General features: G+C 43.9%; 1 protein-coding gene across 5 annotated transcripts in view; it reads left to right on the top strand.

The window, feature by feature from the left end:
- Positions 1–24,759, top strand: part of gbf1 (golgi brefeldin A resistant guanine nucleotide exchange factor 1) — a 58,614-nt gene that overhangs the window by 23,566 nt on the left and 10,289 nt on the right. For 2 of the 5 annotated variants that reach the window (XM_076975197.1, XM_076975198.1), the window contains exons 4-27: positions 7,991–8,122; positions 12,602–12,720; positions 12,880–12,988; positions 13,331–13,391; positions 15,205–15,259; positions 15,644–15,724; positions 17,596–17,734; positions 17,975–18,195; positions 18,275–18,434; positions 18,540–18,751; positions 18,858–18,956; positions 19,084–19,278; positions 19,384–19,576; positions 19,938–20,078; positions 20,196–20,284; positions 20,431–20,633; positions 21,064–21,187; positions 21,924–22,049; positions 23,179–23,261; positions 23,397–23,633; positions 23,841–23,934; positions 24,026–24,202; positions 24,349–24,413; positions 24,503–24,629. In XM_076975197.1, the coding sequence (XP_076831312.1) occupies positions 7,991–8,122; positions 12,602–12,720; positions 12,880–12,988; positions 13,331–13,391; positions 15,205–15,259; positions 15,644–15,724; positions 17,596–17,734; positions 17,975–18,195; positions 18,275–18,434; positions 18,540–18,751; positions 18,858–18,956; positions 19,084–19,278; positions 19,384–19,576; positions 19,938–20,078; positions 20,196–20,284; positions 20,431–20,633; positions 21,064–21,187; positions 21,924–22,049; positions 23,179–23,261; positions 23,397–23,633; positions 23,841–23,934; positions 24,026–24,202; positions 24,349–24,413; positions 24,503–24,629 (3,242 nt within the window). Of the gene's footprint in view, positions 1–7,990; positions 8,123–12,601; positions 12,721–12,879; positions 12,989–13,330; positions 13,392–15,204; positions 15,260–15,643; positions 15,725–16,200; positions 16,857–17,595; positions 17,735–17,974; positions 18,196–18,274; positions 18,435–18,539; positions 18,752–18,857; positions 18,957–19,083; positions 19,279–19,383; positions 19,577–19,937; positions 20,079–20,195; positions 20,285–20,430; positions 20,634–21,063; positions 21,188–21,923; positions 22,050–23,178; positions 23,262–23,396; positions 23,634–23,840; positions 23,935–24,025; positions 24,203–24,348; positions 24,414–24,502; positions 24,630–24,759 lie in introns of those variants that run through there. The other 3 variants (XM_076975199.1, XM_076975201.1, XM_076975200.1) reach the window with 2 other exon arrangements.

Here is a 24,759-nt window from a genome sequence, read left to right on the forward strand (position 1 = left end):
AATGGGAATTTATCTCGGGAACAATCTCGAGACCCGCCATATGTTTTCCGGGTCTGCTTGAAGAAAACAACGTGCCATCATCATACATCAGCTCCTTTCTGCACCTCATTATCCAGCGACTCCATTTAAATAGCAGGTGTCACTTTAGCAACAGCAAGAGGAAGAAACCGATATGAATCGGATGACATCACATGTACTAATGTGGATCGGGCAAGGGGGTAGTTTAAGAGATTTAAAGACAACACGTAGAATATGTTTGGTGGGTGTCGGTCATTAGCATTTATGTTGGAATTCGTAAAAAAAAAAATCTGAAATTTCCCACTAAAATTTCCCAAGGTCAGAAATTTCCCACTCAAATGATGTTTCAATGTTTGTTTATTCTAGTTTGTTCTTATTATTCTAGCAGTAGTGGGATTACTGCAGTACGACACGGAAAATGAGGCGTAATATTATGTGCGTCCCTGCTGAAGAGTTCTCACCATCCTCATGAATGCAGGAAGCAGCCTTCAGCTACACATTCTTCAGGAAGCATGCTAAGAAGTCACATACAGAAATGCACACGCATGCACACACGGCGGAACTGAACTGTCCATGGTTGCCATTCTCTCAAACGTTTTAATTCGGCATGATAAAACATCCGTTATTTCTAAGTTGATTGAGCGTAACGCATTTTGGCGCAGAAGTCCATCCATCACGAGCTGTCTGCAGACTGTGAAACCCATTACTGTGCGTTCAGACCCGCTCCGCTCCACCAGAATAATGTGACTTCTGTGCAAAGTATGCAGCATAAAAAATAAATTTTATTTGCAGGATGACAGGTGCAGGGCTTGTACGCTAATGAAGTCACACGGTTTTGGAACGAATTTTGTTTTGGAATATGTGTTTTATAGTCAAATTTAAAGTTGGACTTGCATTATATTACTCAAATGTATCTGACTGGAAAATATTTTGAAAATGATTTATATTTACTTAAAAAAAAGAAAGAATTGGATGAATTAGACTTTCGAGTAATTCTAACACGGTGAAGTTAATACTACTGTAATATCCTTAGTATATAGTTTTATTGGAGATTGAGCTTTGTGGTGCTTAATAGGTTAAAGTTTCATTTTAAATATTCTAAAGCATGTTATGGTTGAATGGTTTAACTAATAGATGTTCCCTTCAATAAGAAATTTTTAAAATGTTTAGTAAGGAGTTAATTAATCATGCATAATCCACATCAGCTATATATTTATCTATTTCTATCTATAAGTCAGGATACAGATAGATGTACAGAGAGTATGTTCTACTCTTCAAAACACCTTCAGTCTGAGCCTGAGACCCATACTTTCTGAAAACATCATGCATGATTGTGGTAGAGTGAGCCAGTAGTGGTATGGAGGCACTTGGGAATAGAGTTTCAGAGAGATCAGGACTCCGTTTCTTCCTTTTCTCACACTTTATTTTCTTATACAAACAACTACAAAGTCTGCAGCGTCAGGCTCGACGCAACGCAATAGCAAGATCGCACCCCCCCCCCCCCCCCCTGGTGGTTCGCTTGCACGCCTTTTAAATCGTAGGCTCCTCCCCCAGCAGGTGCGGGTCACGCCCTCTCTCTCCCAACTCCGGTAATCTAAAATCAAAGCAACTTCACAAAACAATCACGCATACACTCCACACATTCGACGGCCGTCATCATACATTCAATACACAATACACACGCATACCAAATTGTAGTCCATAATATATAAGAAGGTTGTCATTACTTGTCTCTGCGCCTTCGCTACAACCTCCTTGGTAACCTGCGTTTGGTGATGAGTTGGATCTTCGGACCGCATCACAATAATCCATGTGCCCAAGCAGGAGCTTCCCAAGGTCTTACAGAACCATGGATCTGTGGCATTTACATGTCACAAGATGAAGACCTGCCCAGACCTGCCCCGGTTTGCTGACCAGGGATGTGTAGGCACGGATGATGCTATTATAAACCTGCGTCACCGCCAAGCCTGCTCTCATCTTGAAGAGACTGGGTCTCTGTGAGAGTCATGTTCTTTGACTTCTCCTGTGCCTTTAACGCCATGCAGCCTGTATTGCTCGGGGAGGAGCTCAGGGCCATGCGATTGAATGCCCCGTTAGTACCACAGCTCTGGAGACTGGAGCAGTCTGTCGGAGATGGACTTGAGTAGCAGAGAGCACTGTCCTCCCTTCCTAATCACCCTGTAAACCAGCTTCAGATGCTGCTCAGGAGTCATGTTATTTTCGTAAGTTTTAATGCTAGGTCCATCAGGCCATTTTAGGCTGCATTAGCAGGCAGCTGGAGACAGACTGCAGAGGACTGATGGACAACTTCATGGAGTGGTGTAGCATGAACCGTCTGCAGCTAAACATCAAGTTGAAGAAGCTGGTCGAATAAACCTGCTCTGATCTCTTGGACCAAGAATAAGGAGGCCCTCCACAACAAGAGCCAGAGTTGCTACTGCTTCCTGCAGAGATGTTCCTTCAGTGTCTTCACGATTCTCCAGATCAGACAGATCACGATTCTCCAGATCAGACAGTGGTCTCCAGTGCTGTGTCCTGAAAGCCAGACATGCCAACACGGAACAAGCTTGTCAGGAAAGTCACTTCTGTTATATGAGGTGGAATTTAAATTTGACAACAACTCCGCTTTATGCCATAGCATGGGCCTAGAATGTCACTGGTGCTTTATGCTATTTCCTGTAATAAACAAGCACTGTTCAGTGGGCAAGATCTATTCTTTATCTACCTCACTCCTTCTCATAGGTAAACTGGTTAAGAATGGCACTACACATTTGTCACTGTAGACAATGCAATAAACACAAATGTGTAAGGTTGTTTCCTATTGCATTTTGCACACAGGTATTTGCACTGCAGCAGAGCAATGAGTTCCTGTTGCACATTCCACATGTAAAATACCGATAATTTTACTGTTTGTTTGTGTCATATTGTACACCAAACCTGTACATAACAGAAGCAATGCCTGTTTTTATTTTTATTTTATTTTATCTTCTTGTCGGTTTTTATCTTGGATGGAGTGCTGGGTGATGCTACTGTGATACACAAATTTCCCTTGGGATGAAAAAACATTATTCTTCACGTTTGTAAGTTATAATCTAAATGTGCTGTATTTTGGTTGAAAGGTCAGATGTAAATATAGAGGCTGCATTATTAAATTATGCAATCTATAGTGACTGCAATGATTTGACTTTATGTTAGTTTTTTTTTTTTTTTTGTTAGTTTATGGATGAAAGCAGTGGATCACGGTGCAGCACGTTCCCCGTGTAAACTATAGCATCACCCGCTTCATTCTCCCTGGCTGCAGTGGTTCAGTCCAGTCAAATCCTACTGCGTTTCAGTCTCTGGTCAATATGAGCCCAGAGGGCAATTTGAACAAAGCCCCTCAGGTCAGAGGTGAGACACAGGGCTGATGTTTGTTTGTTTGCTCTTGCTCACCTCTCTCTCTCCACCCCTCTCTTTTTTCTTTTAATATTAGCCTCCAGGTGTGGCAAATGAAGCCTTGGCAGCACAGGTGAAGGAGAGCAGGACAGCTGGGAGGGGCGGAGGAGGGAGAGGAGAAAGGCTTTGGCTTGAGGGACATCACACACATGCCATTTTGTCTGTGGGAATTTATTAACTGTTCAGTCATTTTTTTAATCTACACAAATCGGAATAAGAAGCTGGTTGTTATTTTGTTGATCAAAAGAAATAATAGTTAGACACACACTGAGAATTCTTCCACATGTCCTATGTTGCACTCCTGTAGACGGTTACCGTTTATCGCATTCTTACCTGTAATTTTTTTCTCTTGATATTTTTTTTTGTTTGCTTGGTGCAATATTTTACTTGACAGTTTTATATTTTTTGTGATGGTGGCCGTTTAGAAGATAGCTGCTGTTTGTCTTCCTTGAGCAGCAAAATAATAATTTGTGCCCATTCAGAGTAATAAATAAAACAAACGAATGAAAAAAAAAAAACCTTCACTTACCTTCACTGTGTATATAAATGTAAAATTGATCTTTCATTCCTAGACAGAAAAAGCACTGCTGTGATTGCTGTACATAAAAAAGCAGCATTGAGTTACTCTGGAAGCTCCAGGAAAAGTTTTAATTTCTCTGGGGCTTTTAAATTGCCTGTTTAGGTTGTGCCGAGTATTGTTCAAAGCATTCGTGAGATAGCACTGCGGGTTGCGCGGGACGACCATATGGACTTCCATAACACTGTTACATCCTAATTGCCCCCTTCGACAAGTGCCAATTTCCTTCAAGAGACGGAGGAGTGGGGGAGTTCTGCGTTGACATGTGTCAAACTGCTCCTTGCTTGTGGCTGGGGCTGTTGCAGGCAGGAATGAGGGGTCTCTCAGGGCCTCCTTCAGCCTTTCTGGCCTTGTTAAAGCATCCCCTCTCCTCCAGTATTAGAGCACACTGCTGGAAAGGCCCTGGCTCTAATTCCAACAGCAGATCAATAACCATCAGTGTTTGGTTTTGGGCTGCTGGACTGGTCACAGTGTGACTATGACCCCTCACCCCCACCCTCTTCTACTACGGACATACATTTTTTTTGTGCTCATGAACTGTCTCTTAGAGGGTGGCTTAACTGGTAGTGCTGGAGAGATGCAGTCCAATCTTATTGATATGAAACACAGTGTCTCCAGCTCCACTCCTCACAGTCAGACACTGTTTTGTGATGTAAGCTAATCATGTCATTCTCTCTCTCTCTCTCATCTTGATTCAGATGTAAATGTAAAGAAACTGTTTTTCTACACTCAGGCTCTGGCTTTCTCTACAACTGACAAATTACTTAAATGCCTTTGAAAAGAAAACCAAGTGACTTATGAGTTTTAGCTTCACTTTAACATCCTGCCTTATAAGTTAGACAAACTAATGGTTTAAGGTAATTTTTCTCTATTCTATCTTGCAAACAGCTAGGAGAGTGTTCACTAAGGTGGCTACATTAATATCCTCACATCATATTACGTTGTTATTATTATTATGCCATATTGCGTTACATCTCACAATAGTCATGTTTTACAGTGAATACCTTAAGGGTCCCACCAAAACCTTCTCCTTTGGTGTCTTGTAAAGCTGTTCTTGATGACTAAAACACTTTCTTTTAACGTTGGGTTGGATGTGCTTCAGTGCCAATGGATGTGCATTTGTAATGTGGGGCAGCAGCGCCTCTCCTGTAACCCCCCCCCAGAGGGACTCCCGTGCTCTCTGCTTATCTGCTAAAGTACAAGCTACACATGAATGCCCAGGCCTGGAGCTTGAATAAGATCCTGGTCTACTCTCACTTTCCGTATCTAAGAGCAGCTGTGCGTTGTTTGTGGCATAAGTCGTGTTAACTGGTCTCGTGTTCTCAGTTTGACAAAATCTTACCGGCTGTGGCAGAAGAACTTGGTGGTCACACCCAGGCACTCTGTGTTGGAGGTCTTTTTTTTTTATTTGTTAGGGTTTTTGATTATCTTCTCTTTGTTGGTTTTCTTCTGATTCTTCCCATTAAATGATTTGTGCTGAACTGTAAGGTCTACAGACATGAAACCTTGTCAGTAGGTCTGAATAACACTGAATCTCTCCCAACTGAGGTGAGTGAGATGATCCCAGTCAACCTGAAGACGATGGAACATTGTGTCATTATCAGTTTTTGTTACAGAACTCCTGAACCATATACATTCAGATTTTTTTTGGATTAACTCTTGACTAAATGTGTTTAGTCCTCTTTATTTAATAAATCAAATTCCTGGACAACTTGATTCTCATGGCATTTCAGAGATCTATAGTGGCTATACTTTTAAAGTATCCTACCCAGTTTGGTCCAGTCTTGTCAGTAGAGGGTAGGTAGGTATAGCTAAAAAAATTGCATAACCATATCAAAATTAACAGTTAACCAACGGAGGAAACTATTCTTGGTTTTATAGAAGGAAAAATATGCATATTCATTTAAATTAGCTTGTAGACAGAAGCAGAAACATGGCTTTATGCATTTTAGGAAATGCATTTGCTGTTTTTATGTTGAAATATGCACTTTTTAAACTAGTTCTAGGAATTTCACTCAGTGGTCTAAAAATTAATCTTGGGAACAGTCTTTGTCGGAAACAAACTCCTTTGGCCAAATTGTGCTTGGCTGTATTTTGGAAGTAGCTTTTTGTATTTTCAGGTACAGTAACTGCTTTAGTTATGATGAGGCAGGACGGAGCCTTTTGGGAGATGGTTAGGTGGAGAATCATACCGTTGCTCAAAGAGCGTGTTCTTCAAACACCTCCACCCCGTCACAAACACACACTCATTCGGGCGGACTAGCATCCCTTAGATGCAATATACATGGATGGGTGAACGGCTTTAATCCTCGTTTTATTTTAGGCAGGGTCACCCAGAGGTCACGCTGGTTATTGTGGGATTGTCTAACCATCATGCTCCAACTCCTCGATTTCTTTATTTATTTGCCCGTGTGGCCCCAGAGAATGCTGTGAAGTACAGAGTCATATTTATCCTTTATTTAAGAAGATTGGCGTGCACGAGCTAGATGGAGATGGAGACGGACAGACGGACGGTTGATGGATCGCCTCTGCCTGATGACGGCCCTGCGGATCAATACCACACTATTGAGCTCTGCAGTCTGAGAGAGGAGCAGTGGTGTGGTGGCACTTACGGGGTGATCGCCTCTGATGAAGTCTTTATTAGGCTCTATTGACGGATTCATTTTAGTCCTCTCCCCTTTGCCTGCCCTCTTCTCACCAGACCCCCTCTGTCACTGTAAAGTAATAGACTCTAAGCCCACCTTTTAAAGTTTCGGGCTCTCGTGATATGATTTAACACAGTGGAGTTATTTTGCCCAGTGTTTTTAAAGCTTAGGGAATGTTTCTTTGACTGGTTTTCAAAGTTACTTTTGTTATTCTTGTATGGTTTGCTTTTTCATGGACTTAAGGGAGAGGTATTTGAGATGCCTGTGCTTGGATACCACAGCATTGTTCTAAAGTTTTCACCGCACGTATCTTTCTACAGTGTGGCGTGGAGCGTTTTCCTGTAGAATACAAAGAAAACACAAGGTCTGTAAAAATGGAAGATTTGCTTTTGGAAGCTTGTCTAAAATCTACCTGGCCAATGATAAAACAAAGCATGGAGATCTTCAGATGTTTTTCGTATTCGATTTACAAACAAGCCGCGGGGATATTAGATACCGTACCCTAATCCGGGCGGTATTGCCACGGTGAGCAGATCTCCAGCCTGACGTGTTCATCGCCTTTCGTGACTCTGCTAATTTTCTCACTGTTGTTTTACCTGGTTTGTGTTTTGGGACTTCTCACCCCCATGTTACCCTGGTGTTTAGAGGGGCTGCTCCCCAAGCCTGTGTGGACTGGCCCGAGGTGCTTTCCCATCCACAGACGCAGCTCTGACTTGCTCTCTGGAGCTGTAGTCTCAAGTACCCTCTGCTGCAGCTGTGTTTTGTTGGCTTACTGAGTTTTAGGGCTTTAGGCTTGGTCTTCCCCGTTTTCATAACAGCCTGTCTGTGACAAACATAGCGGTTATAAGCCTGCATAAGATATAAGCCTTGCTTTCATGTGCCGTCTACATTTTGTTAATAGCAAAAGTTGTGCATGTTATATGTGCTCATATTTAAAGAATGCTTATTCTTAAGAAAGCCTTATACTTTTTTTTTTTTTTCTTTCTACATCATACATTTACTTGGCTAATGCTACTAATGCCATACACTCAACAATCAGTTTGGGTTCAATATACGTTTCCCTTTAAAAAGTGCCTTGAGGAATTCGGTACAGTAAGATAATGCGTGTGATCCATTCCACTCATTTGTGACCTTTACATTGTTTCTAGACAAGGATGGGGGATTTAATGCTGCCGTTCAGTATGTTTGACAGGTTCTGTGTTGCTTTGGCGTTTTTTTTTGTTATTCGGCCAGTGAGGTTGTTAAAATATAAGTGATGTTAAACATTGCTCTGCCTTTTGCCATGTCTTCATGTCTCGTGCGTTGTGTCTTTCAGACCTTTCTGACGTGGAGCCCAATGTGTTCCTCCGGCCCTTCCTGGAAGTGGTCCGCTCCGAGGACACGACCGGACCGATCACAGGCCTGGCCCTCACCTCTGTCAACAAGTTCCTGTCTTACGGCCTCATAGGTAAATGTACTATACCTCTCATACATAAACGTACTGTACTTTTTTCCTCTTAACTGCATTATTTTCAGACGTGCACAGACACATGCAGAAGAGTGAGAAGTTCTTGCCGTAATACGAGAGATTAGCGCAGTCTGTCCTCTCCCTCATCAGAGAAATATGGGGCCAAGCTGCCAGTGACTGTCATCTGTGAAACCAGCACAAAGCACCAGATGTGAACCATCCATATATTTTTTCTGTCTCCCATAAATAGCTGGAGTTGTTGAATAAATACTACCAACACTTGTCAAGCAGCTGTATAGCTTACACAACAAGCGCAGAGACAGACTAATCTGAAAAGACCAAAAAATTTAAACATGTGGACAAAGTGTCTGATCTTTGATCATGTGTTAAATATCTAAGTATTAAAGGAATACTTAGCAGTATGTTTGTTTACATGTAGTAGTATTATTGTTATTATTATTATTATTATTATTATTGACGTTGGATATTTATTAGGTGTTTTAGTTTTATTTCCCTTTGCAATTTTAGCTATGTTTAAATTCTGTGTATTTATTTATTTGTAGCTGTACTGAATTGTGAATATTGGCTTAATGACATGGCGAAATAAAAAACAAAAAAGGCAACAGCAGCTCCGACATAAGATGTTTCTACAGAAGCGCACGTGCGGTCGCCTAACAAACACATCACGCTCCAGATCCAGCCCTGCTTCCTAATCTCCACCAACATCCAGCATCTCCTCAACAGGGTCACTGGGATAGGTTTCTATGGCAACCAACCCCATTGGCTCTTCGATAATGGCCTCTCCTGCCATAGAGGGATCACGTGTGTGCTGACACAGTGTGTGTTAGTCAGGCCTCTCTACCCGACCTGGTACTGGTACCTCTCTCTACCTGACCTGGTACCTCTCTCTACCTGACCTGGTACCTCTCTCTGCCTGATCGGATACCTCTCTCTACCTGACCTGGTACCTCTCTCTGCCTGATCGGATACCTCTCTCTACCTGACCTGGTACTGGTACCTCTCTCTACCTGACCTGGTACCTCTCTCTACCTGACCTGGTACTGGTACCTCTCTCTACCTGACCTGGTACTGGTACCTCTCTCTACCTGACCTGGTACTGGTACCTCTCTCTACCTGACCTGGTACCTCTCTCTACCTGACCTGGTACCTCTCTCTACCTGACCTGGTACCTCTCTCTGCCTGATCGGATACCTCTCTCTACCTGACCTGGTACTGGTACCTCTCTCTACCTGACCTGGTACTGGTACCTCTCTCTACCTGACCTGGTACCTCTCTCTGCCTGACCGGATACCTCTCTCTGCCTGACCGGATACCTCTCTCTACCCGACCTGGTACTGGTACCTCTCTCTACCCGACCTGGTACTGGTACCTCTCTCTACCTGACCTGGTACTGGTACCTCTCTCTACCTGACCTGGTACTGGTACCTCTCTCTACCCGACCTGGCAACTCTCTCTACCTGACCTGGTACTGGTACCTCTCTCTACCTGACCTGGTACTGGTACCTCTCTCTACCCGACCTGGTAACTCTCTCTACCTGACCTGGTACTGGTACCTCTCTCTACCTGACCTGATACCTTAGTCTTCTCTTTAACTGTCCTGCCAGGTGGCCCCACCTTACCAGGAATGTCTGGATAAGATAAGTTTCTTATCATGTGTTAGAGGTGTGTTTTTCTTATAATTACAGAAAGTGGGGTTTAATGTGTTTTAAACCCTCATCTGTGGTCTTTTATTCACTCTGTTGTCTGACGCACCTGCTCCTTTATTATGTTGCTTTCTCTCTGTCTTGTTTCCTTCTTTCTTGATTTCTTTTCTCACCGTCATTTCTTTTGTCACTTCTGCGCTCCTATTTCTCTTTCAAACAGAGAGCGAGCCGTGTTAATCCCAGGTGAACTCTTAACAGTCCTGACATATTATTGCACTTGTATGAGTGTGTGATTAAATGATCTTTCGGCATGAGAAAGATTGTGTGTTGACTGATGGGTTATGCTCATTCAGTCTCCTCTAATCTGCCATGGAGAGTGACATTATCATTACTACAAATTAACATTCCACAAATGAAACACACACCACACTTTATGGTTCACCCTTTTATAGCTCTGATGGTCTAAATTCAGTATGATTTCAGTATAGTCAATCCCTGGCATTAAGCATCTCTATAGGCTGGCTTCTAGGTTGCCCACACTAATAACTTACTAATCATTAACCAATAAGTAGCTACATTTAGTATTAGTTTTAATTAAATGTGTTATTAATATCATTAAGACTACTACTACTACTACTAATAATAACTAAATGATTAGTTATTTGAAGGAGTGTGTGTGTGTGTGTGTGTGTGTGTGTGTGTGTGTGTGTGTGTGTGTATATATATAATCCTTTTAACAGACATTTACAAAATGAATAACACTGCCATCTATTGTCTACATGTGGAAATGCCATCATGTTCAGTCTTCTCACATGCATACCAGACAATGTCACTTAAAAAATTTTCCTAGGTTTGTAGAAACTAACTGACATCATATCTGGTCCATGAACTTGTGTTTTCGTATGTGTCAACATTGTTGTCATTTTCCGAGTCACTAGTAATTGTATTACTGCACTTAATTGCAAAAGTCAATTCGTGCTGTTCTAGTTTATTCTCGCCGACGTGTTTGTCTCCTGGGTCTTGCAACATGTGCTTTTTATCAGCCGATCCCTACTGACCTGCCCACCACACTCTTTCGCTGTCTCTCCCTTTCACAGTGTGTGTGTACAGTGAGACCTGAGCCCTTCCAACACACTGGGGGGTCTGTTTGTGTATATACATGTGTGGGTGTGTGTGTATGTGGGAGAGTGCATGCTCGTTAGGGGTTAAGTCCCCTCAGTCTCAGGCCTGAGGTCGGCCGTCTCTGGGGGATAGCCTCACTGACAGATATTTCATATCCTCCTTTTCCCAATACCCCCCCCACGGAGATTTCTCTCTTATCCCATTGAACTGTGGTGGATAGTCAAATGAGCACACATGCTCAGAATACATATGATGTAGTATGATGTTTTGTTTTTTTGTGTGTGTTTTAGTTATTGTGTGATTGGATAAGAGGTAGAATACGACGTGTTCATGTGCCACACTTTAAAAATTCATGCAATTCCCAAAGATTCAGGAGTCCAAAAAGGAGAGAAAAGCTGATTTATTCCATATTTTAAATTCTGCTATTAGTTCTGATGAAATGGACTTAGACTGGGAACATTCACCGTGTACGCTCTCTCTTGACGAGCAGCTTTCCCAGAGATGATATAGTGTCTGAACGCACTTTTACTAACCCTCTATGTGACAGCTGCTTGAACCCGCACCCGCGCGCACACACACACACACACACACACACACACACACACACAGCGCCCCGGCCCCGCCCGCTCCGCTGTTATTTCAACAATGACTCTGCCGCCTGTCTGTGTAGGCTGTGCCAAGCAAGGATTAGTGTTTTAGATGACTTGTGATGTTGTGCTGAATAGCCCATGGCTCTGGTTTCCGTGGAGATTGGCCGTTTGAAATAGGGTCCCGTGTTTATTGTGGGCCTGGGTCCTTTATGAGGGCTCATAACCCGGTTTTGCCATGTGGTCTCGATAAAAAAGACTTAAGAACAAGTCATTTAGGATCGGGTAAAAATTTTATGAGAAAGCTCATTGTAAAATATAACTAAGTTAAGAATATTGTTTCTTTTTCTTATGAATATTGTTTTTTTTTTTTAAGTATATCTTTTGCAATATTTTTTGCATTTCCTGTATGACTGAATATATTGAACATTTTCCCCATATATCGAGTGTCCTAAAAGTACCGTCACCAAGCCGATTCTTCAGGCTAATTTAATATATGTACGGAAATTGACTGCCGCTTGAACAATGAGTCTCTGGGTGCGGCGGGTGGAGGCTACCTTGTCCCTGCTCCTCCCTCTTTTGTTGGGCTGGTAATGAGTCCAGTGCACTCTGGTGTCAGGGCCCCTACCTGCACCCACGGTGCTGGTGTCCGTTCCAGGCAGCCCGTGCTTATTAGTTAATGAAATGCTCTTTAAGGGCGATGGGAAAGAAAAGCAGTCTGGCTCCAACTTGCTATCTGGCCCAGCTTGGGTTTCAAAACACTGGCTGCTGTTGCCTAGACAGCCAATTTACCCACCTGCCCACAAAGGACACATCTGGTGATTAGATGTCGGATGGCAGTGAGAGACCCTCCACGTGGAGAATACTGAATAGTGGGGGTGCGCTGGGAGGAGCGAGGCTAATTCTGTAAAATGTACAATATGAAGGACGTGTAACATTGACCTCGGACTTCCAAATGTAGTGATTATTATATACTACATATTATTTATTATATTGTGTAGTGTGTATATCCCATTGTAATTGTTTGTTTGTTTATTTTTTTTGTGAAAACTATTCGTTTCTAAGGTGTTTTTGCATTTGTTTGTTTACGTCACTGTCCGTTACAGATGCCAATCATGAGGCAGCTGCTGAAGGCATTGAGAACATGGCGGATGCCGTCACACATGCCAGGTTTGTGGGGACGGACCCTGCTAGTGATGAAGTGGTACTTATGAAAATCCTCCAGGTACCAGCCTAATCATCTCAAACTCTCACTTATTAAACAAACAAACAAAAAATGCTGGACGTTTCAGTAAACAATACCAATATTTGTGCTATGCTGTTAGTATTTGTGAAGCTCGGTCCTTGGATTTCACCTTGGGGTCTGATCGGGCCTGATTTTCAGGTGCTAAGGACGTTGCTGCTCACTCCAGTGGGGGCCCATCTGACGAACGAGTCGGTGTGTGAGATCATGCAGTCCTGCTTCCGCATCTGCTTTGAGACGAGACTGAGTGGTGAGACACTAACTGAGACTATCCTGCTGCCCTCAGAATATATATGTGTAAAAGAAAACAAATCTTATCTCTGTTTTCCTTCAGTGTCATATTGGACTTTTCTGTCCAAAGTTTTGTTGATGTTTCTGGCCGTCATGTTGGCCCACTTGAATCTTCGAATGCTGACCAAGTGTAAGCTAGCTCAGTTCACAGCTCCCTGCCCCCTGCTCCCTAAGCGGAGCGGTAATAAAGCCGAGGTCTAATCCTGGCCAAACAGAGCTGGACTCTGGGGCCCTGAGCCGCAGCTCTGCTCTAAGCTAACCCCCGCGCTGGCTGTGTGTCTGCTCCCCCTGCCCTCCGCAGAGCTGCTGAGGAAATCAGCTGAACACACGCTGGTGGACATGGTGCAGCTGCTCTTCACCAGGTAAGCAAGGACAGGGGGGTGGGGGAGGAAGAGGAGGAGGAGGAATGTGAGAGCGAGAAAGACTGGGGGGGGGGGGGGGGGGGGGGGATTAAGAGCTGAGACGTCTGCCGGGTGTAAACATAATCAGACTCAGTCCGAGACCAAACACAGCAGGAACTTGATTTGTGCTTAATGGTTTTCTCGACTTTCCGCCTCTAGCATACACAAGGTTCTTGGACAAGCGAAGCCTAATGAAATTGCAGCACACTACGGCTCACTGCTTTCCTTGCACCCCCCCCTCCGGAAACTTCTAACTGGCTGCCGAGTGTGAAGAAAAATAGGCAGTGATGTAGATTTAACTCGTCGTCTTTAGGTAGTACACCATTATACTGCAGTAAATGTCATCTAATAGTGTACAGAGCTTTTTTTTCACAAGTGCCATGCAGGTCAAAGTGCAGTGCGTTTCTAATGCAATAACATAATTATGGGATGGCATTTATCAGGGGTGCGTATCCGTGGAGATAGCACTTCTATTAGACTTCCAGTCACATCCTACACAGACAGGGAACGAGCCCGCAAAGCAACCTGGTCTACCATCTGCATATAGATGAGGACTGTACACACACACACACACACACACACACACACACACACACACACACACACACACACACACACACACACACACCTCACACACACACACACACACACACACACACACACACACACACACACACACACACGCTTTGTCTCTCATGCTAAAATCAAGTGTTCACTGAATTCATGTTTTCTTTGTGGCTTTTATAAATGCATTTAATGTAATAATTTATTAGATGGTATTCTGGTGTCTTTGTGATGACCATAAATAAAGTGTTTATATAGGGATTTGTCATTAATCACGTATAGTCTCTTTGGTACACATGCATACACCTTTGGTCCCACTATTGTGACTTAAACCTCCTTGTCCACAGTGTCTTCAAAATGAAGGGTGAAAGGCCTTGATAATAAGTGTAAGAGTGTGTGTGTGTGTGTGTGTGTGAGAGAGAGAGAGAGCGTGCGAGAGAGACAGACAGGGAGAGGGTAATGAACAGTGGATGTGGGGTGAGGGAGTGTGTGTGTGTGTGTGTGTGTGTGTGTGTGTGTGTGTGTGTGTGTGTGTGTGTGTGTGTGTGTGTGTGTGTGGGGCAGAGAGGGACAGAGTAATGAACAGCAGATCTTATTGAGTGCTCAAGAGGAGAGGCTTAAACAGCCTGCTGAAAGCATTAGGGATGTTAATCTGTTGGACTCACAGATCATCCAATAATCGAGCCGGCAAGACAACACTCTATTAACGTGGAGCAGAGTTAACATCAGGTCCTGCCTCTCCCAGTGTGTGAGAGGTGACGTCTTATTTGAGGCGAAGCTGCAGTGTGCACACACCACATCATGAGAACATCATCTCATCTAATTCAACTAATGAACCAGCACTGCAGGTCAAAAAAGTCACGACTCTCAAACAAAGATGGCAGCTTCTCTGACATATTGCCTCTGGACCTGCCTTAGAAGGCATCTCGTAATGGCCAATTCAAGACTTTTAATTTGCTCCAGCTGGACACGAACCACATCTTCCAAGTTCTTTCCTCCAACATAACCTCAGTTTTAAGATACCGTAGGACTAAATATACATCAGGTTGACGTTTGTGTCCTTCTGTTTTGGTTATTTACAGTTCAGTTTATAAATGGCCTTGCTACTGTTGCACAGAGTAATGCGAGTCTTGGCATATAAGGGACTTTACCACCATGCCCGTCCTGGTTTGGTGGGTGGGTATTGATTTGCGGCGTGTTCTGTCTGCAGGTTGCCGCAGTTTAAGGAAGAAGCCAAAGGATTTGTGGGCGCCAACATGAAGAAGGTAAATGGGTCGTATGTAAATTGACTGAAGGTCCAGTTGGCCCTGATCCATCCGTCTGGTTTCTTTCCCTGTTTGTTCATCTCAACTGCTTTTCCACAGGAAACTCTTTCGTCTGTTCTCCCTACACAACAAAACTCATAGAGCACGTTTCATCTTTAGGACCCCCCCTTTCAGTAAATATAATATTATAGGTGTATAATATCTTCAATAAGTCACATTTTTGTTTACCTTTGCAGTGTTTTACTAGCAGATATAACTAGTTGTGGAAATACAGAAGCACCTCTGACTGAATATTTAAAGCAGCTCATGTTTTCTTCACATTTCATGCAGCGTGTCTGTCATCATTTTCTTTCAATACCTCCTTGTGCTGGTTCTTTTCTGCAGATCCCAGGCTGTATCCTGGACACACAGGATCTTATTAATGCAGAACAGCCTAGAAACACCAATCAGAGGGGTTTAGAGAGGGTATTTTATGCTTATATACAACAGGAGTAATGATTTGGGCTTCAGCTAGTGCATTTAAATACACTGGGAAGCATGGCTTAAAGCAGTGATTGCATGGGGTGTATTCTGTAGTCGATTGAGTTTTCTTGTTATTGTAATGGCACATGAGGTCTTAGTACTAATGTTCTTTAATTTATAGGGAATGCAAAAACAAATGTAACAAATATCAAACAGAAATTACATTTGTAAATACATGACATGATAATTTTCTTCTAGGGTTGTGTCGATATTAAATGTGGCCTGATGCTACCACCAGATATATTTTCATCTTTATCCGCTTGTGCTACATCTGCTAGACGTTACCTGATAGAAGAATATTGCAGTCACAGTTGGATGAGAAGGAAAGGTTTGAATGAAAGGGCTTTGCTATCAATGAGATTGCTGCTAGGTGTACTCCCTGTCATTTGATTATTTACATCCTACAGCTTGTGTATTTGTGAGTTAATGAAACCCATGCAGTACAGTCTTTACAGCCCTGTCTGTTTCATGTATGACCTTTATAATGTAGGACTGCAGAATTATATGATATAAGATATAACACATCTTAAATATGAATGTAAATATTTATATTCCTCTTTGAAGCTATTTTGCTGTTTCGGTAATTTCAGTCTTATTTGCCCATGATGTTTTTTGTTCAATGTGTCCGATCATGCATATTAATTGCCATCATTACCTATTTAATGCCTCATTATGAATGTGTGTACAGTGTAGATTTGTGATTCTTCCTTTATGCAAAAGTGTCACTAGGTTTCCCCTCGTTTGTTTATGAAGATGTATTTTACAGTTTATATGTAGTCATGTCTGTGTGTCTGATGAGTGAATTTGTGTTTCTGTATTTCCCTGTGTTATCCAGTGGGAGTTGCATGTCTTGATGTCTTGCTATGTTTGTAGAATGCCATGGTCAAGCGTTCATGTTCATTAAGGGGTGTGTGTGTGTGTGTGTGTGTGTCTGCCTGATGCACGGTGTGGTTGTCTATGCACTTTCTTGTCATGCGTCTGTACTCTGTGTTTTTGATTTGTCCTCCACTAACCCTGGGGCTGCCCCTTCTCTCCCGAGGCTTACAATATCTTATGGAAAAACAAACGTGTCCAGGTAAGGAGAAGAGACTACAGTCACAGATCAGTATAGCTGTACCGTCTCTCCTGATCCAATTACGTCCAGGCCCCTTCCAACATCCTCACATTTGTTTTTCCACCTTTTTTTCTTTCTTTCTTCACTTATTTGTTTTTAATATTAAATGTCGAGTTGACACCTTAAGGATTGTTGAAGTGTGTTCGACCCGCCAGTTGAAGCTTTATAAACAGATTGGGCTAGGTGGTGGTTTTCAGTCTCAACATATTGTGTGTAGAAGTCCCAGTTCTGGCTAGTTAAGTTAATGGGTCAAAAACTGGTGCTCCTTATTTTATGTATATTAATACGTTGGCAGTGGCTCCACCTGGCCTATCACTAGCTCACAATATGAAAAGTAGGTTATAAACTACATAAACTTTCCCCATGATTAAATTAATGAATAAATTATTATGCATTATTTTCCTGTCCCCATTATCTATACCACAGATAAAAATGAATCTTTGTTAGGTTAGTGCATCGACATGTTTTTTCTTCTTTTTTTTGTATGTTCACCTGTTCTTATTTGTTCAGTCCTCATGTTCTCTTTATAAGCCTTGAGGTCATCTCAGGACACTGCACGCAACGGTGTTTATTGGGAATGAACTAATTTGAACGTGTGGCTCAGTGACTGTGGGGTATTTCACAGATAGCACTTGTATTGTTTGGTGTTCTCTGTGGTGTAGTGTGTTTTGACCTCTCATCTGGTGTGTGTTTTTTTTAGCTGAAGATGCGTGCTGGTGGAATGAGTGACTCATCCAAGTGGAAGAAGCAGAAAAGATCTCCACGGCCCTCTCACCACATGGTGCGTAGCGCCTCTGGACAGATGGACCAGGCCTCCACCCTGAGCAACAACCTCTCAGGTACAGGTACACACCTGCAGTTCCATTACTCACCTACGAGAGAACCAGTTGCAGAAAAATCTTAGTTACGTATTTTTTATGTTTTTGTTTTATTTTTTTCTTTGTGTGCAGGGTTTAGTGTTTGTCCTGCATTAACAAGCCTCAGTAATAGCAGCCAGATGTATTCAGGGTCTCCAGACAAGCTGTTTAACCTCAAATGTTGTTAGAGGAAAATAAATCAGCACCTGGGTATCTGCACAGGTGGAGTTCCCTTTATTGAACCGCAGGGTGGAGGCTCTTCTGCACTGCCAGGCTCAGACAGCGTGGCCTCCTCCATCTCCAGCCCCACTACGGACAGCGGCCTGTACACCTGGTCCAAGACCACCTCTAAAGAAGACCTCACAGACCTGGAGCAGAGCAGCTCGGCGGCCACCACTCCGGGCTCCGCACCCATCCTGGAGCCCGGCCAGCTTGATCCACAGGTGGAAACTCCAGCAGATCTGTGAGGAACACCGTGTGGAACGTTTCTCCTGTGAGATTTACTCGGTGTCTTGTTCACAGTGTGAGGTGGAACGCACTCAGTCTGCCTCCGTGGAGTCCATTCCCGAGGTGCTGGAGGACCGAGACCTGCTAGCGGAGCAGTCCGACTCCGCTTCCGTGCACGACATGGACTACGTTAATCCCAGGGGAGTGCGCTTCACGCAGTCCACCCAGAAAGAAGGTACGCGCACCTGCTCGGCCTGCTGCCGTCACAGCTTTGTGCAGTTTGATTGGGTAAAAACCCAGGAGAACTTGAGGAGAACTTGAGGAGATCCTTTACCTTCAGGTGCAGCTCTGATCCCGTACGGGCTCCCGTGTCTCAGAGAGCTCTTCAGGTTCCTCATCTCCCTCACCAACCCTCATGATCGCCACAACTCGGATGGTATGATACACATGGGTCTGCAGCTGTTGAACGTAGCACTGGAGTCCACGTACATTTCTCCCTACCAGTCGCTGCTAGGCCTGGTCAAAGATGAGCTCTCCAGACATCTCATTGAGGTTTGGCTTCTTCTCTGGTGGCTTTCTTGTACGTTTCAGCTTATGTTTTTACATGTACCAAATTTAGCTGCTTCTTTTTGTTCTTTTTTTTTTTTCCCTTTTGCAGTTGCTAAGCGTGGAGCGGATGAATTTGTACGCTGTCTCCATGCGAGTCTGCTTCCTGCTCTTTGAGAGCATGCGTGGACACCTCAAGTTTCAACTTGAAGTATGTGAACAGTATTGGCACTTTCAAGACTGTCAACGCAAAAATAAAATTTTTGTCAATAATCAGGTCACAAATCTATTGTAAAATTTGTATTTTGTCATGTAAATTTTTTCCATGTGTCCTGCAGAGGTATTTGAAGAAGCTGATGGACATAATTACCTCAGAGAACCCAAAGATGCCCTATGAGATGAAGGAAATGGCCCTCGAGGCAGTCGTGCAGCTGTGGAGGATCCCTGGCTTTGTGACTGAGCTCTACATCAACTACGACTGTGACTTTTACTGTTCAAACCTTTTTGAGGACCTCACCAAGCTGCTCTCCAAGGTGATCCCCCCCAGTCCTTAATTTCCATGCCATCTGAAGACGCATCCAGAGACGATTAATGTAGTAAAACAGGTGATTAATTGACTTTTATGTTTTACGTTGCAGAATGCCTTTCCAGTGTCTGGGCAGCTCTACACAACCCATCTTCTGTCTCTCGAAGCCTTGTTAACAGTAATCGACAGCACTGAGGCCCACTGTCAGGCTAAAGTGATGAACCGAGCCGCTGAGCAGAACCAGTCAGACTCACTAACCATTGAAGGAGAGACCACCGTCAACACTAGCACAGATGGAGCCTTGGGTACGAAAGCATTTCTTCTGTGTTTTTTCAGAATTGTATATATGTATTCACTATATATGTATTAACACACAAATTGTGTAATGTGTGTATTAACGGGCCGCCCAATGGAGGATGGGTTCCCTTTTGAGTCTTGGTTCTCCCGAGGTTTCTTCCTAATCCCCACCATCATAGGGAGTTTTTCCTCGCCACTGTCACCTTTGGCTTGCTCATTAGGGTTCTGGACCCATAGTATTGTTAACCTTGTAAATCCTGTAAAGCGCTTTGTGACAACATGTGTTGTGAAAAGCGCTATACAAATAAACTTTGATTTGATTTGATTTGACTATGGCCAAAAGTAAAAGCTTCTTTTTAATAACTACAGAGGCCAGTAAGACTGTGCCCAGTCCAAACGGCCAGTCTGCTGTGGATTCTGAGATGCCATCAGTTTGCCCTCCAACCAGTGGACATCTTATGGCAGAAAAAATGAGATTGGGCAGACAAGACCAGGAAGAAATGGACGCAGGTAGTGTCCTTAGTCCATATAGTCTCTTGTGCTTCAAAAAATTGACTAATGGCAGTTGTGTTGTTTAGCACTGAAGTTCAGTTTTTTATTATTATTTCCATCTTCCAAATGTTTCAGCTGAGAAGAAAAGTCTTAAAAAGCCTCATCGTTTCTCCAGCTGTCTTCCAGACTCTCAGGAACTCATCAACATCAAAAACAAGAAGAAGGTTCAGACTAAAGTTTACTTTACAGAATAAACAACTTAGCCATCTGTAAATGGGCTCACTGCTACATCAGTGCATCACAATACCATCAGCAGCTTATTTGAAGGAGGCTGTCACCTCTGTCAACTTTTCTGCTCTGTCTTCTGTAGCTTCTCATCACAGGCACAGAGCAGTTCAATCAGAAGCCCAAGAAAGGTATTCAGTTCCTGCAGGAGAAGGGTCTTCTCAGCAGCCCCATGGACAACAACGAGGTGGCTCAGTGGCTTCGAGAGAACCCTGGCCTGGACAAGAAGATGATTGGGGAGCTTGTCAGCGACCGGAAACACATGGAGCTCCTGGACAGTTTTGTGAAGTAAGGCTAATGCTAAGAGCACAACTTGAACTCACGAGTATTGACGAATTTGGATGAACTGACCAGATTCAGCTGTTTGTAGCTTACTTCTGGGTATCACCATTTCTGTACAGCCCTTCAGGAGTCATGGTAGGATAACTAAGGGCAGGTATTTGACCTTAAAAGATCATAGCTGATCCTCAGTGTTTGGTGAAGGTTGAGTGTGCTGCCATCTGCTGTTATGACGATGACATTTTATGCTGAGTTCATATGGGATATGTTTTTTCTGCTTTTGGGAATGTTGGTCATTTATTTCATATTTCAAAAACGTTTATCAGCAGCTCATGTCATTTCTATTTTGTGCGATGTCAAGAAAACAATTTATTGAAGATTTGGGAATTGTCTTTTTTTTTTTTTTTTGATTGATTGCTTCTGTCTGATATTGCTCCAGCACATTCACCTTCCAAGGCCTGCGCATGGATGAGGCCCTGCGTCTGTATCTGGAGGCGTTTCGCCTTCCTGGCGAAGCTCCTGTCATACAGCGCCTCTTGGAAACCTTTACTGACAACTGGCATGTGAGTCAGCTGCCACACACACACACACACACACTCGCCCTGGCAGGGACACGAGGGGACACTCGAGTGGACGCGTGTGTGTGTGTGTGTGTGTGTGTGTGTGTGTGTGTGTGTGTGTCGCGCACACAAAGACTTTAACACACATACTGTAAATAGGTTTCAGGCTGTCTGCTACCTCACTCACAACATTACTAGGACACCCATACAGACCCACAGTGCTCTTCCATTACCACATGCTAAGGCAATCCTGACCACCAACTGGCCCCCATCATCAGGTAATTAGTGAGTGTGGAGCAGCAGCCCGGCAGCGATCAAGGACGGGCCCATTAGTCATGCAGGTAATCGGGGAAGAGGAAAATGTTGCAGGGGGAAGTGTGACGTAACCATCTGTCGTGGAGCAGCAGATAAGGCTAACCCGCCCAACGCAGCGTTCAGAACGCACGTCTTAAATAAGGAAGGCGGTGCTCTCTGTGTGACCTGGAAACTATTTGTAGTAATGTCTTTTCTTAGTCTCCGTTCTCAGGCACTGAAAATGAGCTTGTATCATCATACAAAATAGATGAGCAAGGTCGTGACCTTCCCTGTTACGGCAGTTTATCGTAACAGAAACGGATTCCCTGTCTTGACATTTACACAGCGAGCAGATCTCATGTTAATAAATGACAGCGTTTACTTGTACTCTTAGTATAGATATTACCTGCTGTAATATCGCTGTAATGCTGTCTTCCATAACCAGAAAGTGAACGGCAACCCCTTCTTGACCAACGATGCTGGATTTGCCTTGGCTTACGCCGTCATCCTGCTCAATACGGACCAACATAACCACAATGTTCGCAAGCAGAATATCCCTATGACCATAGAGGTGAGTGCCACAAGTCACTGTTGTCATTAAAGGATAAATAAATACAATTTTCCTTCATGCTGTGTGAACGTGCGATCAGTAGACGGGTAGAAATTGTAAGAAAGTCCCCTGAGAGGATTGCATGTCTCACGAGTTGTGTGTCAACAATCCAATATCATTAGGTAACCACAGGTCAGTATGGGACTTTGCATTAATGTCTGTCCCACATAGGTTTAATGTTGGAGCTAAATTTGTTTTATGCATGTATGTCTTGACTTACATAAGCAACTGGTAGCTGCATTCAGTGTGACTTTGGTTATTTGCATGAGGTCATGCTACCACACATCTTCATCAGTGCTGGCTGGCAGCAGTTGAGAGGAGTACACACACACACACACACACACACACACACACACACACACACACACACACACACACAGTAATACACACACACACACACACACACACACACACACACACAGTAATACACACACTCCTTTTTAGTTCGGTGTGGTACAAACATAGGCTGTGTGTGTGTGGGGGGGGGGGGGGGGGGGGGGGGGATTGCACTAAATAAATCCACCCACAAATGTTGTAAAGGTGCCTCAAGATCTTTATAACCTTTTACAGGCCAGTACTAAAATATTCACTCCGCACACTTTAGGGATAAGTAAGAAAGTTCTCAGTGAAAGAGGAGCTTTGGAAGCCAAGAGGCCACAGTGCTGTTTGGCTGGCTGTGTGAGTCCAGCTGTCTCGTCTCTAAGGCAGCTATAGTGAATGTCTGGACCGGGCTTCCTTCTGAAAAACACGGCCCCAGCTGGCCCTCTCCCTGCCCCCCCCCTGTTTACACTTTGTGTTTATTTCTCTTTCTGTTCATCCTCTCCCTGGGGGGTTTATCTTTCTCTTGCTTTACCTGCCATTAAGAAGGCATGCAGTAGAAGAGTGGCCTAACGCCGTCACTCAGCGCTGGATGTTTGTGTTTATTTGAGCTGAGTTTGACCACTCTCACCAGCACCCGTACTTAAAGAACACCAGCAGCAGCAAACCAGAGGCTCATTATTGGATTTGAAAGGCGATAGGAGGATGATGTTTCAGTAATTGGCTGCAAATGAAGGAATTTTAATCTGTCTCTTCCTCTTTTTATTTCAAGCAATTTAAGAAGAATCTTAAAGGTGTAAATGGTGGTAAAGACTTTGACCAGGACATGCTGGAAGATATCTACAATGCTATCAAGTAAGCTCAGACATCAAACTAACATCTAAGCTCGAACTTAAAAGTATTTTACTCAGCTCTCGTAGCATGACTTGGCGGAGACGTCGGGAGTATTTCGGAAACCTTGGGAATAGCTGCCGTGCGCCTGTTCGGCAGGAACGAGGAGATCGTGATGCCCGACGAGCAGACTGGGCTGGTGAAGGAGAACTACGTGTGGAGCGTGCTTCTGCACCGAGGCGCCACCTCCGAGGGCAACTTCCTCCACGTGCCCCCGGGCAGCTACGACCACGACCTGTTCACCATGACCTGGGGCCCGACGATCGCTGCCCTTTCCTACGTGTTCGATAAGAGCTTGGAGGACACCATTGTTCAAAAAGCCATCGCAGGCTTCAGGTAGGACTGTGGCACTGTGTACTGTGCCTTAGTGCGAGATGTAGCGTTTAAAAAAATCGTGAGTTGATGATGGATTGTCTGGCTAAATAACGCATGACGATCATGTGGTTTAGCTAACAGCTGCCCAACCCCCCCGGTCATTTTTGAGTACTTGCAATTCTGTTATTTATAACACCGTAATGATCAGTCTTTATTTACCTGTTTTAGGAAGTGTGCCATGATATCAGCCCACTATGGCTTCAGCGATGTGTTTGATAATCTGATCATCTCTCTGTGCAAGTTTACCACACTCAGCAGTGAGGTAGTACCCATGCTTGCTAATCTCGCTCTTCTGATCGGTTGCGACATGCCACCTTGTTGTGTCCGTGACCCGGCATGTTCCGTGTGCCCAGTCTGTAGAGAACCTACCCACCGTGTTCGGGAGCAACCCGAAAGCTCAGGTGGCAGCAAAGGCGGTCTTTAACCTGGCCCATCGGCATGGAGATATCTTACGTGAAGGTTGGAAGAACATTATGGATGCCCTGCTGCAGCTCTTCAGAGCAGAGCTCTTACCCAAACCCATGGTGGAGGTGAGTCTCCGTTCAGATGCAACCAAATGAAATGTTTCACTGCCACCTAGTGTCAGAAAGGCAGATTTCATATGAATATATGTGTAGGTTGTTGAAAGAAAACATCATCGTCCCCCTTTTTTTTTTTTTTTTTTTTTTTTTTAAAGGTTGAGGATTTTGTCGAGCCTAATGGAAAGATTTCTCTACAGCGTGAGGAGTTGCCATCAAACAGGTGAAAATGACGTATTTCATATGTTTGTGTTGGAGTAAGAGGGGAAACAAAGGCGTAACTGGCCGTCTCAAGCCCCGCGTCTTTCTCAGGGGGGAGTCGGCTGTGCTGAGCTTCGTTAACTGGTTGACGTTGAGCGGCGGAGCAGAGCAGTCGGGCCTGCGCGGGCCATCCACGGAGAACCAGGAGGCCAAGCAGGCTGCCCTGCTGTGCATAAAGGTAGAGACGCAGGATGCGAACGCTGCATCTCACTTGAGCGCTGTGCTCAGGGTGTGTGGTTGAAGTCTCCGTATTGTACAGGCGTCTTCTCCCCCTTTGGCACGTGTCCGTTATTTGCTGAGGAATCCGG

This window comes from Brachyhypopomus gauderio, chromosome 15 (assembly GCF_052324685.1).
Source record: "Brachyhypopomus gauderio isolate BG-103 chromosome 15, BGAUD_0.2, whole genome shotgun sequence".
Lineage (NCBI taxonomy): Eukaryota > Metazoa > Chordata > Actinopteri > Gymnotiformes > Hypopomidae > Brachyhypopomus > Brachyhypopomus gauderio.